We start from the raw sequence: 20,259 nt of genomic DNA on the forward strand, positions 1-20,259 counted from the left end.
CCCGTTTGGCTGGTGACCTTGCGACGCAACTCCGGGGGAGGAGCCACGTCAGGAAGCAGCCAATGAACAGACGCCTATTATCTGACGTGTCACAAGTACATTTATTATTATTTTTGTACGTTTGTATAACTATACATTTTTATTTCTCAGTTTTGGGTTTTCTTTTCATTGTTTAATAAAACACATAATATGTTTTTGTTAATTGCTTGTTTCTTATTTGAATAGATTTTTATTTCAATTCTTAAAAATGTGTTTGTTAATCTTTGTGAAGGTTTGTAAATGTATTTAATGTGACCAAAACAGGTGATATGCGATGTAGAGCCTCAAATATTAAAGTTCAAATAATTGTAACTTCTCATTTGTATTTCCCCATTAAAATATGAAACACACACACATTTATATATATATAATGTCATACAGAAATCCAATAAAAGTACCATTTTATTATTCAGAAATGAGCCCTCAGACACAGCAATACAGAATAATGTATCATAGTTTGTCATGAGAAAACATAATTGTAAATAATACAACAATCAAATGGCAATTTTATTTAACTTTAAGCAAAACGATTGTAATTAACATACCAATTGTTCACAATGGAAATTAAGCTTAGACTCAAATAATACAAATAAAACCAACCGGTACTTTCCTGTGCTCAAACAGTAGAGCATAACGCTAGCAACGCCAAGGTCATGGGTTCGATTCCCAGGGAAAGCCAGAATTGACAAAAAATGTAAAATGTGTACTTTGAATGCAATGTAAGTCGCTTTGGATAAAAGCGTCTGCCAAATGCATAAATGTAAATGTAAATGTAAATAACCATAAACCACCATGGGACATACCGATAGGCCAAACTATGAATTAATACAATTATATTCGATTTTTTCCTGTTTCACTTATTATACTGTCATATTAAAAGAGCGGTATTTGATTTAGCAAACTTCAACATCAGGCCTTCTCCAAACCCCGCCCCCAAAAACATATCAGCCAACCGGATGCGAGCATGCAAAACTACTGACAGCCAGAGAGTGTTCTGATTGGCTAAAACAACAAGTCACTTCAAACAGCAGCAGCTTTAAAAGTCAAATTCATCAGAGTTTTTGACATGGTCAACATTCATCGTTGAGTGATTCCCGATCATAACGTTCTGCGCGTTCTCAATGTGGATGCACGACGACTGCGGCTGCCACGAGTTATGTTGCGGATGCATCGCCCCATTCGTCGGAGGTGGTGTAGACGGTGCACAAAACATGTTATTCTGCCGCATTTCACTTTCTAGTTTCAGTCGCGCAAATCTTTCCCTCTCTCGCTGTAGTTCCGCGTTTCTGGCGTTCTCCTCTTTTAGTCTCGTCTGTTCCTCCAGTAGTTTCTTCTTACGCTGTTTGATTAGCCAAAGCTTCCTTTGATCGTCCACTTTCTCCAGTGTGATGGCCTTCGAGGCGTTGCGTTCGAACGTTCTGTTGCTTTCGTCGAGAGCGACTTTCGTCCGAAGCACCAACGGAAAGCTTTTGCGAGACAAGCGGTTCTCGCGAGGTAGCAGCGGAATAACGGAGTTCAACTTGTGATGGTTTTCCAGCGAGTTTACGATCGCCGAATCGGCGGTGGTCGCGCTGAGGTTGGATATGAAGTTCCGCGTGAGCAGCAGAAGCGCGAACGCAGAGTTCTCGATGGCGTCCTCGATGCATGCTAACGTCGACCTTCCCGGTTGGGCGAAGTCTTCGAAAAATGTTGCGCCAGTCGCGGAGATTATGTGCTCGAGTTTGACTCGGAGTCTTTGTGCCTCGTCCGCATCTTCATCTGCGTGGAGGATCACGAAGGCGTAAAACGTTTCTTCTACGTCGCTTTGGCTTGCCTCTGGAGAGTGAAAACTGTTAGCTTGAGTTGGTGGTTTGCGATCCTTAGCGTTAGCATCATTTGGGCTTTTGGATGTCACAAGTTGGGAGCTTCCGCGTTGGTCTAGACACTGCGTTGAATTTGACGCGTGATTGACGTCCGCTCTCGGTAGCTGGTTGTTCGCGCAAATATTCGTAGTTGGACATCGTAGTTGGTCTTGACTGGTTGTACTTTCGCTATTTGTTGGCGTGCGTAAACTCGACGGCTTTGATTCAGCCATTTTGGTTTCGGTAGCAGTTGGCGAGCTTATTTCGAGACTATACGAACTGCAGCCTGAACTTGACTGCTGAGACAACAAACGGCTAGCGTTTCGTTCAGACACATCTGGAGACGTCAGTTTGTAAGTAGAAAGTTCGGTGTCAGATTTATCGATAGCATCAGGGCCGCAGACTTGCTTTACTTCCTCCTCGACGTCTAAAGAACTCAATCCAGCCGTTCTGCTTGATGCAAGAGCGGCGCAGTACGCTTGATCTCGTAGCGACTCGTCGCACAATCTCTCCTGCACCAAAATTGCGAAAATTCTTGCGATATCCAGTAATGTTTTGACGTCTGTCGCCTTAAAACCCTCAATGTGTCCGCCATTCAAACGTTCTCCGTGCATTTTGAACATTTCGGCCAAGTAGCTTCCAATGCTGCTGTCGGCGTTAGCGGTTAGCTTAGCGTGCGCCTCGCTGTTCCGCTTCAGGAGAATCAAGCACATGGCGTTTACCAGCTCCCTGGGCCGTTCACGGCCGTTCTCGGGCCCTTCGCGGCCCATTTTGTAGGTCAGGCTGAACCATCGCTCCTGCGCAGCCTGGGAGAGGATCTCAAACGCCTTGGAGAGACTCGCCAATCCTCGCTCCGTAGGCTCTACTCCATCTTCTGCCATTGTTTACGCAAGAACGGATGATCGTACGTGAATATGTGCTCCCGTATGACATGTTCAAGTCATTGTGTTCAGTTTGAAGTCACTTGAGCATGAGCTTCTGAATGCTGAAAGACAAAGTGAAAGTTGTGTTGATTACGAGTCTATTTCAATATCAATAGTACATTTATTTGAACACTTTCAAGCTGTATCTTTCATGCAACAAAGATATTATAAATGATGCATAAAATAGAATATTAAGAGTCAAAAATGATCCTAATTAAGTGTTTAATGACTCCGAATCTAATGTTAGCTTAACTTCCTGTCTCCTGAGAGACCTTCATCTGATCGAGTTTTGAAGTGTATCCTTCGCTGCCTTTGATATCCCACAATCCCGTGCTTTCCATTCTGTGACAGTTGAGCTGGGAAAAAAAGATGCTGTCCGAAAGTTGCGTTTGCTGGTCAGTTTGTGTGAAAATGTACGTTTTTTACCAATATTTTCTACTTCTGATGTCATTTCTACTGAGAAATTACTAAATATGTGTTTAGTTCTCACCAAAGCTCTTTCTATTTGGATTCTAAGAAGTATCCGAAATTAGTTTTGTGAGGTGCCTTCATGACGCAATGAGTCATGAGGCACTGCCAAGGTTTTCGGACGCAGCCATAGTCTAAACACTTATAAACCTTTATGAATCACTTATTCTGACACACTTAGTACTAAAATTTTACTCTGAGCGGCTTTATACGGCCCCACAAGGTCTTTAATGATAGAAATGTTCATGGAACGTTACATTAAACTTTTAAGTTAGACGTTCATATACCGTTTTAAACGTTACTACTTCAAAAGTAACGCTCCACGATGTTTAAGAGTGATAACATGACATGTTACCTTAACGTCCGCATAACAACGACATTTTAAAACTGGACGTTTTGAACGTTCATAGAAAATCTAACTTTTTTTTCTGAAAGCTAACCTAATGGGGTCGTTAGCGGAACGTTCTTAGAACATATTTTTGTTAGCTGGGTCATTTATATAATATATTAAAGAAACACAAACCGTGTGCCTTACCTTTTGTAATGGTTCTGCATTCATTCAGAAGCAGGAACTGGGGAAACTCGCACCTTCGCAGATGAAACAGCGAATCTGTCGAAAATGATTGATTATCAAACACAAAGACGAGTGTTTTCCCTGTTGTTTTATATCTAACGCATTAAGTGACACATTAAGTGTATTTTGTTTATGTTCTTTTCCCTTTCCCGTGTAATGCGGAAGAAGGTAAACACCGTGTGGACTCTGTAGGGCTGCACTAATAGTTTAATATGACCAAAAGATGGCAGTAAAAATACTGGGAACATTTACACTAATGGTCTGGAATAAAACGACCTGTTGAACGAGTCTACCGAATATACTTCTTTAGTTATTTAGCAACAATTTGAAAATATGACTCAGAGATTATAAAAGTCACTATCACTATAAAAAAAACATTGTATTGATTTATTTATTGTTTAAAAAGAGGCTTTTATATGCTTCATTTGTTCTTGTATGAACAAGTGTCCTTCTATGTATTTTGCCAAGTAGAAATATACTTGTGTTTTAACAATGGGAAATCGTCTTGACTTTTAATATCCACATTTTAAAAACAAAACAACTTTTTTTTAAGATTCACCCACGGATTGGATTTTAAATGTAAATGTAATTTTTTATTTTACATGTAAATGAATACGAATCAAAAATTAGTTCTGTTTATACAATAATTATAAATAAAAATTTTTCGTAATATGCTCTTATTATATAATAGGCCACCAAATTGCGCGAGATTACAGCAGAGCGAAGGAGCCAAACATGTGCGATAACGAGAGCAGGGTTTCGCGCGCTGAGAGTGAGCAAAGCGAGTGACGCGCAGCCCGACCAATCAGCGAGCGGATCAGAACTCCTCTCCGCCAATCAGGAGCGCGCCGTGCCCGCGGCAGGAGGGGAAACACGTTGTTGAACACTTTTATTGATTCGAGTCCCAGTTTCGGTGCGTTTCGCGGCAAGAGTGAACTGTAACAAAAGTGCAACATTTTCACACTTTTATCACATTTATTGAATTAAAATCACGTCTTCTGTTTCCAAGAAGAAGATTACAGGTAAAGAGCGGCTTTTAAAATCTCTTTCGGTTTATATTTAAATGTATTGTCTGTAAAATCACGCGCACGCGCCTTATTTTACTGTATAAACATTAATGCATTTGCATATTTGTCTCGGGTTTATGTTGATATTTATATAACCCATCGCGTTTTAAAATGTTTCTGTCTTCGCTTACTACACTAATTTATTTATACGCCTCAGATATAAAATTAAGGCTAAATATCCTTAATATTTTTGTTTTTATTTCGGTTTATTCCATTAAATCACTCAAAATGTTTATTATTAATGTCTTTTGTGCTGAATTAAGTAACCATAACAAACCAAAACAAGAGACAGGAAAGTGTTTGTGAAGGTCTAACTCGACTAATGCTGGGCTTTAGAATGGGGGATTGTTGCATAAACCAGTTTTATATCATTACAATTTAAAATATTTAATAACGTGACGCATATTTTGTAATTCTTAGTTTAGATTTGACATTTAGGGGTCTGTTTTTGAAACAAGACCACCCACGTCATGGCCAGCACACAACCCCTCATTTAAATGAACGCGATTCGCGCGAAGTGCCGTTTAAACGGTTGGTTTCCACGAATAAACATTACATAGATTCGTACGAAGTTTAGGTTTCACAACTTCCTGTTGTGTTTTTTTTTAAAAGTCGACAAAATAAAAACTGACGTTATTTCAACCGTTGCAGTTCCTTTGAGTGACGGTTAGGGGGCGTTTCCGTCTATTTCCGCTAATAACAGGCGGGGTTTGGATGTCAACAAGGGGTTCTTACGCTATTGTTCACGGTTGCACATTTATGAATGGAAAATAAGCTCTCCCATCCATTTTAGATTGAATCTGGGAAGATACCATGGTAATACCATGTTTTTTAGACATGTACCATGTTTTTTGGGGCATTTACCACGGTAATACCATGTTTTACCATTGGTAGTCATTTGAGAAACCACTGTTTGGATTTGGTACTGCGATATGTGCGTAGTCTCGGTTTTAAAAATGATTGTAAATTGGAAAACTTGTGGAAAATAAATCAAAGTACCTTGGATTTGACCATTCAAAAGCATTACTTTACCAAGCTAACGCCTATTTTGTAAGTCGTAAAGAATTGTAGGTCTTTTCAAAGTATCCGATGGAGGAAAAAGCTGGCCGTGTTGCTCACGTCACTGTGAAACGAACACCTTTTTCCTGCTCGTTTGAAGGCCCTGGCTTCGTGCCATTGTCTGAACTGTAGAAAGGCACATCTCACTCTCTGATGTCACTTGTTCCAGGTTTGCCGCCATGTGGATCCAGGTGCGCACTATGGATGGCAAGGAGACCCATCGGGTCGACTCCCTGTCCAAGCTCACCAAGGTGGACGAGCTGCGCGTGAAGATCACCGAACTCTTCAACGTGGAACCCGAGAGGCAGCGGCTCTTTTACAGGGGCAAACAGGTGACGGATCTATATTCAGTCAATAAAGAACAGAAATCACATTGGTTATTTGGCGTAATTAGGCCCAATTTTAAGGTTGAATTGATTTGGAGAAGAAACGTTGGGTGAAAAGGGGGCGTGGCTTGGTTTTATCTGTCAATTTGATTGGATGGTGAAAAATTTACCATTATTTTGTGTTTAACGCATTCGCAAGAACTAATGTTAAACTACTTTTTTACGCACGTAAAACAAATTTCCGTTGATTGCTTGTGAAAACATTCGGGTGCAAATTTCTTTACGTTCGAGGTATTTCGTGTTTCTTTACGTTTGAGGTATTTCGTGTTTCTTTACGTTTGACGTATTTCTTTACGTTTGAGGTATTTTGTGTTTCTTTACGTTCAAGGAATTTTGTGTTTCTTTACATTTGAGGTATTTCATGTTTATTTACGTTTTGTTTCTTTACGTTTGAGGTATTTCGTGTTTCTTTACGTTTGAGGTATTTTGTGTTTCTTTACATTTGAGGTATTTCGTGTTTCTTTACGTTTGAGGTATTTTGTGTTTCTTTACATTTGAGGTATTTCGTGTTTCTTTACGTTTGAGGTATTTTGTGTTTCTTTACATTTGAGGTATTTCGTGTTTCTTTACGTTCAAGGAATTTCGTGTTTCTTTACGTTCAAGGAATTTCGTGTTTCTTTACATTTGAGGTATTTTGTGTTTCTTTAAGTTTAGTTTCTTTACGTTTGACGTATTTTGTTTCTTTACATTCAAGGAATTTCGTGTTTCTTTACATTTTAGGTATTTTGCGTTTCTTTACGTTTTGTTTCTTTACGTTTGAAGTATTTCTTTACTTTTGAGGTATTCCATGTTTCTTTACGTTCGAGGTGTTCCGTGTTTGTTTACATTCGAGTTATTTCATTACTTTTGAGGTATTCCGTGTTTCTTTACGTTTTGTTTCTTTAGGTTTGAGGTGTTTCTTTACATTCAAGGTATTTCTTTACGTTTGAGATTCCGTGTTTCTTTACGTTCGAGGTGATTCTTTACGTTTAGTTTTTTTAGGTTTGATGTATTTCTTTACATTCAAGGTATTTCGTGTTTCTTTATGTACGAGGTATCTTTACGTTTGAGGTGTTATTTTTTTGTTTGAGGTATTTCATATATTTTACGTTAAAAAAAAATTTCCATTTGAGGTGTTTCTTTACGATTAAGGTTTTCCGTGTTTTTGTTTGTGGTGATTCTTTGTTTTGTTACTTTACGGTTTAGGTGTTTCTTATTTTTTTTTATGTTTGAGGTATCTTGTATTTTTTACGTTTGAGGTATTCCATATTTCTTTACGTTCAAGGCATTTTGTATGTCTTTTACGTATTTTCTTTAAGTTAAAAAAGTTTTGACTACACTAGGCTCAACTCATTTGTAAATTGTTGTATTTGTCTTTTGTACTTTACAAATTCACACAATGTTGGTTTAACATTTTAATTTATAATTTGCCCACTTCTTTTTGCCATGATAGATGGAAGATGGTCACACCATCTTCGACTATAACGTGGGCCTGAACGACATCGTTCAGCTTTTAGTACGGCAGGCACTTGCACCTGCGGCGCTACCGAAGGACAAAGAGGCTGAGCTGTCCGACTCGGACTCCGGCTGCGGATCGGCCCAGAGCGAGTCGGATAAGGGATCCACGCATGGCGAGAGCGACGGCCAGAGCGCCACAACCTCAGCTCCGACCGACGCAGCGGACCTCATCGACCCGGGCTTCGGGTTTTACAAGGTGAGATAGGCGGGAAAATCAGCCTCTAATATGTCAAAGCCGTTCTTGCTCAAATTGTTGCATCCGATAAGAAAATCTAATTTAAAATGGTTGATTCCACTATAAACGTCTCTTTGGCCATTTTCTGTAATGCGCTCATGAAGTATCTCCAAACTTTAATGATTACTATTGTATAATAAACAAAGTTAATTTGTTACACTACTGTTTTGTTTTCCCCTCCATTGCTAAATCGTCGAATTTGTGTAAAGCGTTCGTAAATACAGAAGTAGTGTGATATTTGCAAAACCACTTTTTACGCAGGTTGACACATTTTGTTAACAGAAAAGTAACTATTTTTGCGCAAATTGTCACATTCGTTAAGTAACTTGTCATTTCCACTATAAACATCTCGTTGGCCATTTTCTTTCTGTTAACTTGCAAATTTTGTCTCCTGTATTTAAATGTATAATAATTTTAATTGCATAACTATTTTTATATTGCATTTAAAATGTTTCATACGTACATTTATAAAAGATCTTTTACTTAGTCTCTAATATTGTCTAATATGTGTAAATCGGTCAAAGTGTTTGCAAAATCACTTTTACGCAAATTGTAGCATTCGTTTATAAGAACGAATTTGCTTTATTGTTGCACAAATTGTGCGCAAGCAAATCAGAATGTCTTTTTGTCTTTCGATTGGATGTTCAAAACGTAACATTTGAACTCTTTTCAGATAAATGAGTTTGTAGATGCTCGAGACTTGAACATGGGCGCCTGGTTCGAGGCGCAGATCGTCAACGTGACGAAAACGGCAAAGACTTCTGGGGAAGCTGATGGCGATGAGATCATTTACCATGTCAAATATGAAGAGTAAGTCTTTTATAAGAATAAAGTTGTTCACTACAGATATTACACTGATTTTGATCAGGAATCCATTGCAAAATACATTTGATCGTAGTTGTGATTGTGAGTCTGAATTGAATGAGGAGAATATTGTTTACAACAAAATAATGGCAAGAAACTGGTGAACTGCTTCTTTCCCTCCAGTTCAAACCGACCTATGCACCTGTTAACATGAAGTTTCAGTCCTTCCTTTCATCTGTGTCTTAAACTGTGGATCAAAGGCCGTCTGTTTGAGCATCCCGCGCCATCTGAATGCTAATCGCGCGCCTGTGCTCTGTGCAGTTACCCCGAGAATGGCGTGGTGCAGCTGCGCGGGAAAGACGTCCGTCCGCGAGCGCGCACCGTCTACCAGTGGCACCAGCTGGAGCAGGGCATGATCGTGATGGTCAACTACAACCCGGACGAGCCCAAAGAGCGCGGCTACTGGTACGACGCCCAGATCCAGAGGAAGAGGGAGACGCGCACCCAGCGCGAGGTTTACGGCAAGATCCTGCTCGGGTAGGGTGATGTTTTTAGCCTTCAACGACTACTTAGCCTGCGCTTCCTGACGCCAAGCTTTTGGCCAGAGCATGCGGATAACAAACGGTCAGTTTGTGTAAATCAATCATAAAGTGTTCATACACGCAAAAACAAATGTGCGCTGATTGCTCATAAAACAAATCTTGCTAAAATCGTCACGATTATTGAGCAAATCAAATTAAAAAAGTGTTTTTCTTTTGATTCATTCATTAAATTTGTCTTAATGTTGTAGATAATAATTTAAAACAAGTTTAATTTTATAATGAACAGTTTTTTTTTTGTGCAATTAATGTTTTTTTTGTAAGGTTTTTAAAGGCTATTTAAAAATATTTTACACTAGCCTCTCATTGTTTGTAAAGTCACATTTGTTTAAATTGTTCGTAAATGCAAAAAAACAACAACCCGTAAACGTTTTCGCCTATAAAAGTCTTATTTTTCAATGTTGGTCTCTTATATTTAAGTTATTAGCTACAAACATAATTATTCTAATTGTGCAATGATAGAACTTCATTATTAACTTTATTATAATTAATTTTTGTTGTTGCTCCAGGCTCTAAAATCATCTGTAAATGGTTGATTTTGTGTAAATTTCTTGTTAAGTGTTATTTACAAATATTAACTTTTTTTTTTTTTTTTTAAAGATTTTACAATCACTTTTTATGCAAAGTCGATTATCATAACAAGTTTGCGTTAATTTACTCGCGAAACCACTTTTGCGCAAATTGTTGCATTTCAATAAGCAAATAAATTAATTTGTGTTTATGGACATTTTCTTTCTGTTGGTTTGCTCACAGTTCCTATTAAAATTAAAATGTATCTGCAAACTTAAGTATTTTGTGTAATTAAGAATTTATTATAGTTAATCATGCAGTTTATATAATTTAATATTAAAAATATTTAAATTGGATTTTTACACGAAGCTCTTAAATTTGTAAATTGTTGAATTTGTGTAAATATCTTGTAAAAAGTTAATAAAATCATTTGTAAGTTGTTGAATGTGTGATGATGGGCATATCTAATTTTAATAAAAAATATCCATTTCACTAAATGTCTTGTTAGCCATTTTGTCGGTTTGATCATGACGTTTGTCCGTGATTTCTACAGGGATGCTGGGGATTCTCTGAACGACTGCCGCATCATGTTCGTGACTGAAATCTACAAGATTGAAGAGCCAGGAAGTTCAGAAGGTCCAGGAGCCGCTTCTGACAGCCCTCTCAAGAGTGAGTCCCAAACCCACACACAATCCAGACTCCATATTAGGGATACACGATATATCGGACACCATATCGGTATCAGCCGATGTATGATTTTTGTTATCGAGATCGGTCCGATAAGAAACTTTGGCTGATATATTAAAGCTAATGTATCATTTCCTTCAGCTAAGACACTTCAGATGGGTTTGAATTGCTTGAAATATGAATTAAATCACTTCAAAAAGTGCAGCGCAAGTCTGTCATAAAGACTACATAAAATTATCATGAGAACATCATAATTGTGTGCTTAGGACATGATGAGACTTTTTGTTTTGTAATCAGGCTCTCAAATTATATTTAAAAAATGTGGATTTAGATTTATGATTCAATATCCAATATGATTATCGGCTTTCAAATATAAAGAGTTATCGGCAGAGGCGGACAGCAGTGAAGTGTTTTTACTTACATTTTTTTATTAAATTTTTTAAGTATATGTACTTTGTGTTCTTCTTTGGAAAACTTTTACTTCACAACATTACAAAGCATAATATTGTACTTTTTTTACTGCACGGTTTCATATTGAATATCATTTAGTACTCAATTACATTAAAAATGTAGTATTGTATACTTGTACTCAAGTAAAAATTACTTTTACTTGAGTAAAACTAACAAAGTACTATTTTTAATGTAAGTATTAAAGGTAAAAAAACAACTTTTATTTATGAAATGTAGTGCAGTAAATTTGGAATTTAGTGACGTTAAAGTTTTTCTGATAAAATATACACTTGAAAATTGTACTTAAAGTAAAAATACTTCTCTACTGCCTGCCTCTAGTTATCGGCTCAATATGCAAATGTTCAGGTGCCTCGTTTCTGTCAAATCAGGGTCAAACGGACCCGAATGTAAGATCTGCAAAGACGACCCGAAGAAGAACTGCCGCGTGTGCAACTGTCACGTGTGTGGCGTGAAGCAGGACCCAGACAAACAGCTGCTGTGCGACGAGTGTGACATGGCGTTCCACACCTACTGTCTGAACCCGCCGCTCACCACCATCCCCGCCGACGAGGACTGGTAAACTCACTGCTCATCTATACTTTCATCCAAAGCAACAGTAGATACGGAGTCCTGAGGGATTTGAACCAACTCGCAAAGTTTGTCGCTTACATTTATCTGTAGACTTAGAAAAGTTAGTTAACAACAATGAACGTTTGAAACTTAAGTTTTTAGATTAATAAACGTAAGAGAGAAACTTTGTAAGCCATCTTTAATATTTGATGTCTTTAATATCCAAATATATTGTATAAACAAAACTTAGTTAACTAATAATGAACTTTGCTTAATTAAAAAATATACAGTTTATACTTTAATATTTAAATATACACTTTATACACTAATATTTAAGATATTTAAAACAATTATATAAATTTGTTGCATGTAGAATAATTTGTAAATTGGTGAATTTATGTAAAAAGTAGCTTTACAAACGTTACACATTGGCTCTTGCTTATGAACACTTTTAGCAATTTCCACAAAGTGTTGCATCCGGTTAGCAGAACCAATTTGCTTTAATTTCTCAATCGTTCTTGCGCAAATCGTTCAGTCTGCGATTAATAATAAAAATGGTTGATTCCACTGTAAACATCTGGCTGGCCATTTTCTTTTAGTTTTCTCACAGTTTGTCTCATCTACAAACTTAAGTATTTTAATTGTATAATAATTTATTATAGTTAAATAACTATTTATTGTAGTATTGTTTCTAAAATATTTAAATATATTAAAAATAATAAAACCAAATCTGTTTGTCTTGTTGAAATTATCTACAAACTTAATGAGCGTAATTTTAGCGTACGTTTTTTTTAAATCATGCATCTGTTTTTTGTAAACATTTAAAACAATATAGTATTTTTGTTTTGTTTCAGTAGGCTCTAAAATAGTTTGTAAAATCTAAATTTGTGTAAATAGTTCGTAAACGCAAAAAAAGTTCCATTAAAATCATTTGTAAAGTAGTTCTTGCATGAGTGCTTCTGAACAATGTGTATAAAACCACTTTTACGAAAACGAAAAAGTGCATTTAGTTAGCCGAACTAATGTTAATTGCTCAAACCATGCAAATTGTTTCATTCAATAAGCAAATCACTTTGAAAATTGTAATTTGTTAATTGTCGCATTTGTGTAAGACACTCGTAAAGTGTTCGTAAAACCATTCTTGCACAAGAACGTGTATGTAATTTTTTTTAAAACCAAGTGATCCCTTCCGTCAGCAGAACAAAATGTTAATTTCTTGTAAAACTGATGCGCAAATCAAATATGGTCCGTTCCACGTAAATGTTTTACTTTTTCATTCTTGCGCAAGAAACCGCAAGTGTTGCATTCAGTTAGCAGAACAAAGTTGCTTTTGTATAATGAAGAAAGTTTATTATAGTTAACTTTAACTTTTAATTTATATTTTACTTTTAATATATTTGATATAAAAAAGTTAAAGATATTTTAAATGATTATGTAGATTTGTTACACTAAGTTCTAGACTCTGTACATTTGGAAAGGGTTCAAAAGCATTCTTGCGCAAGAATGAATGTGAAGTGTTTGTAAAATCACTTTTTGCAAAGTATTGCCTTCAGTTTGCGTTAATTGATCATGAAACCATTGCTTGAATCAAATCAAATGTAGTGGATTCCACTATAAACGTGTCTTTATCTCGCAGGTATTGTCCAGAGTGCCGTAACGATGCCAGCGAGGTGGTTCTGGCTGGAGAGAAGCTGAAGGAAAGCAAGAAGAAGGCCAAGATGGCGTCTGCGAGCTCCTCCAGTCAGAGGGACTGGGGAAAGGTGCGTTTCAGCCCAACAAAATGGAGTCGTCAGATTCGTGCAGATGACGTGTTTATGAGCCTGGTGTGTTTTGTAGGGTATGGCGTGCGTCGGCCGCACCAAACAGTGCACCATCGTTCCCTCCAACCATTACGGGCCCGTCCCTGGAGTTCCAGTGGGAACGCTGTGGAAGTTCAGAGTGCAGGTGGGTGTCTCTCATACACTCCAGTTTATTTTATTTTAAATGAGTTTGTAGCAGTAAATGAAGAGGAGTCATCATATCGATCACAAGTTCAGTATGGTGTACCCCAAGGCTCAGTACTGGGGCCGTTGCTTTTCATACACCTCATCAGGAAACGTGGTGTTACGCTGTTGATAGTTCTTCACTCCCTGGCGGATGGATATTAACGTGGTTTTGTGTTGTTCGTATTGGTCACGTATAGGTATATATTCACGTATATATATTCGTATAGGTTAGTGAATCTGGCGTCCACAGGCCTCACGTCGCTGGGATTCACGGCAGAAGTAACGACGGCGCTTATTCTCTGGTGCTCGCCGGAGGCTACGAAGATGACGTGGTACGTCTGCGAACACTCGCCTCAAAACATCCTTCAGAAAGTCCTTTCCTTCCTCCGTTTAACAGTGATTTCTCTATTCCAGGACGATGGTAACGAGTTCACCTACACGGGCTCCGGGGGTCGCGACCTTTCGGGGAACAAGAGGACGGCCGAGCAGTCCTGCGATCAGAAGCTCACCAACATGAACAGGTCAGAAACGCTGGATAATGAGTATTGAGTCGTGTAGGGCGATCAGATTAATCGTTTGCCACCATGAGTTTCTGTATCATAAATTGTGTGTATTAATGTGATTTGTTGTCGTAGGGCTCTTGCTCTGAACTGTAACGCGGCCGTGAACGACAAGGAAGGCGCGGAGGCCAAAGACTGGAAGGCTGGGAAACCCGTGAGAGTCGTGCGCAGCTCCAAAGGACGCAAACACAGCAAATTCTCTCCCGAAGACGGAAACCGATACGACGGCATTTACAAGGTGAGCCGTTTCGTTCGTTCATTCATTCATTCCAATGCCTTTTTATTTAATCATTTATCTTTTCAATCATTCTCTGGCCTGTGTATATTCATGAATTTATTCGCCTGTATTTATTTGATTAATTTATTACTTTTTTTAAATTAATTTTTTATATATATATTTACATTCATTCTTTCACAATCCATGCGTTTTTTTTTTTAGGATTTATTTATTTGTGTTTATTCATTCCTTCAGTCTTGTATGTGTGTATGTATGTGAAATTTTATTTATTTATTGTTTTAGAATTTATTTATCCATTAATTCACAATCCTGTGTTTATTTTATTTATAAAAATACATATTTACTAATTTCTTCACAATCTTGTATGCGTTTTATTTATTGTTTTAGGGTTTATCATTTATCTATTAATTCCTTAACAATCCTGTACTTATTTATTTGCAATTTTTATTTAATTATTTATTTATTGATATTTATTCATTCTTCTTATTTATTTTAATTTTATTTAAAAATTTAAATATTACCCTTTTTCTTTTATGGGGGGATTTGTTTATTCATTGGTTCATTTCCAGGCCATTATTTACTCCTATATAATTGTTCATTAGTATTTATTTATTCATATACATTTATTCACTTAGATTTATTTAATAATTCCCAAGACGGTTTACATTAATAAATACATTTAAATGAATTGAATTTACTTCCCTTCTTCCTTTTTCATTCATTGGCTTGTATTTTATTAATATATTCCACTCATTAATTGGCCTGTATTTCTGAATTAATTTCTGATTTTGTTTAATTAGGTGGTGAAGTACTGGCCGGAGAAGGGCAAGTCCGGTTTCCTGGTTTGGCGGTACTTGCTGAAACGAAACGACGACGAAGCGGCGCCGTGGACCCGCGACGGGAAGGAGCGCATGAAGAAGCTGGGGCTCACCATGCAGGTAACGTCACGCTTCGCCCCAAAATCACACGCCCGCTTGTGCTTCCTGTTGAGATTAACCCCGGCGCTCTTACTGCAGTATCCTGAGGGGTATCTGGAAGCCGTAGCTGCCAAAGAAAAGGAGAAGGAGAACAAAAACGAAGAGGACGTTGAAGAAACGCCCACCAAGGGCAAGAGAAAGAGGAAGTCCCAGACCGGTAGGTGAAAACGTCCCGCTGTGACATTACCCAGACCTGGAGATCTTTCTGTTCACATCCTGGTTTCCCCCATTGTAGCGGACGAGAAGAGTTCTCCGGCCAAAGGCACGCCCAAGAAGATGAAAGTGGAGGCGTACAAACTGAGCAAAGAGCAGAAGGCCCTGATCAAGGACGACGAGCTGAACAAGAAGCTGTGGGACGAAGCCATGCAGTCTCTCAGCCTCGGGCCGGTGCGAGCATTCAGCCCTGCTTCACTTGTGTTGTCGTTTGAGCTATTCGAGGATTGTCAGTTTAACGTCTTCATATCTCACTGTAGCGCTTCCTGAACAAAGTGGAGGAAGTTTTCCTGTGCATCTGCTGCCAAGAAGTCGTCTATCAGCCCATCACCACAGAATGCCAACACAACGTCTGCCGGGTGAGTCGAACACACACACACACACACACACACACACACACACACACACACACACACACACACACACACACACACACACACACACACACACACACACACAGAGTGCTCAGTGGGCCTGATCATTCACACACATTTTAATTAAATACATAAACAAAAACATAATTTACTTTAATTATAAATTGTATATGTATTTTAGTTTTCATTTTATTCTTTTAATTAAATGTATTCTTTTAGGTTATACTTTTATTTATTAATTTTATTGACTGTTTATTCATTCATTGATTCCTTCAGTCCCCCCAGGCCTGGGAAAAGTCATGGAAATTAATTATTATATAATTAATAGTATAATTAACAATTATGTTTATTGAAAACCTATATAATTTTTATTTGTTTTAATTACATTTTGTTTTTATATTTATATAGATTTTTTGTATATGCATTTGATTTTTATATTTGAATTATACTTTGTTTAATATTTTATTTAAATTACCATTTTATTTTTTTAATCTTTTTATATAATTTTAGTTTTTTTTGCATTATTATTATTATTATTATTATTATTATTATTATTATTATTATATGTATTAATTTGAATGATCATTAATTTCCTCCCTCCCAGGCCTGCAAAAAAGTCGTGGAAATTAATAATTATAATGAATAATTATTGGAAATTTAATATTAAGTTCATGGAAAACCTATTTGTTATTATTTAAGCTGTGCTCATTTGCTTTTTTTCCCAAGTGCGATGCCAATGACTTTATGAATATATATTTTATGTTTTTTTTAAATTGTGAAAAATTAGCTTGATGTACTTCTGCCTCGTTTGTTTTGTTTGCAGCAAATTAAATAAGCTTCATGGTAGTGTGTGAATCTCAAAGCCGACGTCAGGGATTCCATTCTGATGACATCACTCGCGCAATGGTTCAGGCTTTTTTTCGAATAAGACTAACGCGTTTTTCCTCTTTTCAGGAGTGCCTTCAGCGATCTTTCAAAGCCGAGGTCTACACCTGTCCGGCTTGCCGACACGACCTGGGCAAAAACAACCAAATGACGGTGAACAAACCTCTCCAAGCCATCCTCACCCAGCTCTTCCCCGGATACAGCAGCGGCCGGTGTTGACGCGGCGCCACAATTCCACGAACGAAAATGGATTTCGTTTTTTTTAATATATTTAACAAATGCATCAGGTTGTAGGATTGATCGAAACACCTCCGCCTACTTGATTTGGCCCTGTCTTGTGATCTGCCTCTATCTAGCCACTCAACTTCTGTCCGTCGTAGCCATTTCTTCGGAATCGCGAGACTCGTGTTTACGAGTAAAGGTGATTTCTAGCGATCTAGTTGTGTTTTAGCTATAGCTTGTTACCCTACACCAGCACAATTAACCTTAGCTATGCACAATTACCAAGTTCGTTAATCATTTTTCGCTGTGTCATTACAACGACTTGAGTGAAAAGCACTGGCTGTAGAATCCCGCTAAAACGAGCCCGTCAGGATCAGTGTGTTTGACGTTTTTACCGTGCCAGCGTTAGCGCTAAATATATTAAAATGAACTAGCTATGCATTGAAATGTTTGCGATGCTAATCTCCTAACAACTTTTTTCGTAATCTGTGACGTTAACAAACCTTTGTACGAATATGCTATCAAGAGCCTTGAGTTTAAATTGCAGTAGCCTTACTAGCGCACAAACAAATCTGATGTTCGTTAATGATTTCCACATGTAGAAACAATACGAAATCGAACGAAAGCGCCGTTTCTAGAATCCCTTTAAAAACGAGCCCATCAAGACCGGTGCGTTTCTCATTTTACTGTACCGTTAGCTTTAAATTAACTAGCTACGCATTGTGATGCTAATCTCCCTGCAATATTTCGTAATTTGTGACGTTAACAAGCCTTCGTAGTAATGCTATTAAGATCCGTGACTTCAAATTGCCGTAGCTTTACTAGCGCACAAAACAAATACGATGTTCGTTACTGATTTTCGCAAGCAGTAACGATTTCTACGAAAGTGCTGGTTCTTGAATCCCTTTAAAATGACACTGTACTGTGACCCTTTGACTTACTGTACCATTGTTAACGCTAAGATTAATTAACTGTCCCATCAACTTTGTGGCGTCAACAAGCCTTTGCACGAATGCTATAAAGATCCATGAGTTAAAATTTACGTAGCTTTACTAGCGCACAAAAAACTTGATGTTCGTTCATAATTTTCTGCAAGCAGTACCGATGATTTGTACGAAAGCGCTAGCTGTAGAATCCCGTTAATCCCATCAAGATCAGTGTGTTTGATGTTTTTATTGTACCATTGTTAGCGTGAAATACATTTTAAATGAACTAGCTATGCATTGTTGCGACGTTAGCAACGTTTTTTTTTTTTTTTGCAGTATTTCGTCATTTGTGATGTTAACAAGCCTACGTACGAATGCTATTGAGATCGTTAGCTTTACTAGCGCACAAAAACCAATACGATGTTTGTTAATATTTTTTCGCCAGCGGTAACGATGATTTGTACTGGCTCTAGAATCCCGTTAAAACCATCCCGTTTTAACAACCCTTTGTACAAATGCTATTAAGATCCGCAAGTTTAAGATGTCGTAGCTTTACTAGCGCACAAACGTTTTGTTTGTTTTTGCATTTCGGCTTTATTAAAAGAATAATAATCATCCTACTGCCATTTTATTGGTAACTAACTAAATTTAATCTAAAAATTTGATTCATTTTAACCTAATAGTAATTCACGTAAACTCGTTTTGTTGAACTTTCTCGTCCCTTTTGGTAAGCGAAATAAATTTTAAAGCGCTCTGGAATGAGTAGATATTATCCCTGTTGTTGTTTTCCTGTCATTTATTTGCTTCGCTGTTTAACTGCTGTATGTGCTTTAGAAACGGAGTGTCATTTCCCACTAACCTCTGACGTTATGCAAACAGTGGTCATGCGCTTCAGCCGGATCCGGTTGGACGCGCTCCTGGTCTTCCTTGACTTTTCGAAGGTTTCCGAGGTTAATCCTTGAACTGTTTTCCGCACAAACCCTGACAGTTTCTCATTCAGGAAGTATTTAAGTGTGTCGTCTTTTTCGCCATTGACGTTCTTTGCTTGTTGTAAGAGTTATTATAGTATTTGCTGAATAAATGCCTGAGGCTGCAGATAATTACCTTTTTTTATTTTATTTGTTTTCTTTAGTTATACCTCAACTATTTCTAATATTTGCGTAGACTGGAGCTGTATATTCTGAAATTTGAAATTGTATATTTTTAGCACTTGTATTTAGCCATTTTATGTAGTGGTTGGTGCATAGCTATTTTCTTGCACTGGGATGAGTGCTATATTTTTCAATAAACTGTATTGAACTTTTATATATAAACCCATTGTGTCTCTGTGTGTGTGTGTGTGAGAGAGAGAGCCCTTCTTTTCCTAATAAAATGGTGTTGCGTGTATTCCAGTCACTCATAGATGAGTCAGTAAACTTGTTTTGCCAGCAATTATGACACTCAATACATCATTAAAGGTAAAAGGTGAGTTTGATCGCACACCTCTTTGGTATGAAACTGTTTTTGTGTGTTTTCAATAGTTGATTTGGTTCTTAAAGCTGCAGTGATTTCTGAGAAACGCTGTTGATATTTGAAATCGCCAGAACAAACACGCCCCTACACAAAGGATATATTGAAGGCTACGAATACCGCTGTTTCTTAGTATGTACTTGTGTTCTCGTGTATCGTCATCAGTCGATGGCCAAGTCCTGTTCCAATTCAAAGTTCACATCTAGCCAAGTACAGTTCGATGTGAGCGGACTTGAGACAGACGGGTATCCCAGAATGCATCTCGCACCAACCTGCAAGCGTCAATAGCGGACGAGAAACCCAGCGTAATTTAAAAATACTACTTTTAATTTGTCACAATGTAGTTAAGACTTTTTCAGTTGAGACTGTATGTGTTTAAAGCTCAAATCTGTGGTTTATTTATAAAGAGAGCGATTAAAGCTATAGATTAAAGCTGCACTATGTAACTTTTCCGTCCACTAGAGGTCACCTGTTCAAAACAAAGGCGTAGTTTGATGATGGGACGTTTGAGCGCAGAATCATGGGACATGGACTCGAGCAGAAATCATGTTGATGCATGTGCGTCTGAAGCAAAAAAAATGTGGGTGGGTCCTCAGAAATTTTCTACTGGAGTAGATGCCAATTACATTAGGTACAAATATACCGCTTTGCTTGCTAAACA

The 20,259-nt window shown here is 37.6% G+C and overlaps 2 protein-coding genes across 3 annotated transcripts; one reads left to right on the plus strand and one right to left on the minus strand.

Moving 5' to 3' along the window:
• Positions 1-166: 166 nt before the first annotated feature.
• On the minus strand, positions 167-4,064 carry ticam1 (TIR domain containing adaptor molecule 1). The gene is made up of 2 exons (XM_079807652.1): positions 3,807-4,064; positions 167-2,865 (listed from the first exon to the last, which is right to left on the minus strand). The coding sequence occupies exon 2, from the start codon at positions 2,759-2,761 to the stop codon at positions 1,076-1,078; it is 1,686 nt and encodes a 561-aa protein (XP_079663778.1). The 5' UTR covers positions 2,762-2,865; positions 3,807-4,064; the 3' UTR covers positions 167-1,075.
• Positions 4,065-4,681: 617 nt separating this feature from the next.
• On the plus strand, positions 4,682-19,474 carry uhrf1 (ubiquitin-like with PHD and ring finger domains 1). Of its 2 annotated transcripts, none has more exons than XM_079808606.1 (17): positions 4,682-4,867; positions 6,141-6,303; positions 7,790-8,050; positions 8,763-8,899; positions 9,215-9,430; positions 10,556-10,671; positions 11,529-11,715; positions 13,346-13,469; positions 13,546-13,653; positions 13,922-14,026; positions 14,109-14,215; positions 14,330-14,492; positions 15,293-15,430; positions 15,509-15,626; positions 15,705-15,856; positions 15,943-16,041; positions 17,011-19,474. In XM_079808606.1, the coding sequence occupies exons 2-17, from the start codon at positions 6,151-6,153 to the stop codon at positions 17,158-17,160; spliced, it is 2,334 nt and encodes a 777-aa protein (XP_079664732.1). In that variant the 5' UTR covers positions 4,682-4,867; positions 6,141-6,150; the 3' UTR covers positions 17,161-19,474. The 2 variants fall into 2 exon arrangements, with proteins under 2 accessions (XP_079664732.1, XP_079664731.1); XM_079808605.1 differs by lacking the exon at positions 4,682-4,867 and adding an exon at positions 5,613-5,780.
• Positions 19,475-20,259: the final 785 nt, after the last annotated feature.

This window comes from Gobio gobio, assembly GCF_949357685.1.
Source record: "Gobio gobio genome assembly, chromosome: 24".
Lineage (NCBI taxonomy): Eukaryota > Metazoa > Chordata > Actinopteri > Cypriniformes > Gobionidae > Gobio > Gobio gobio.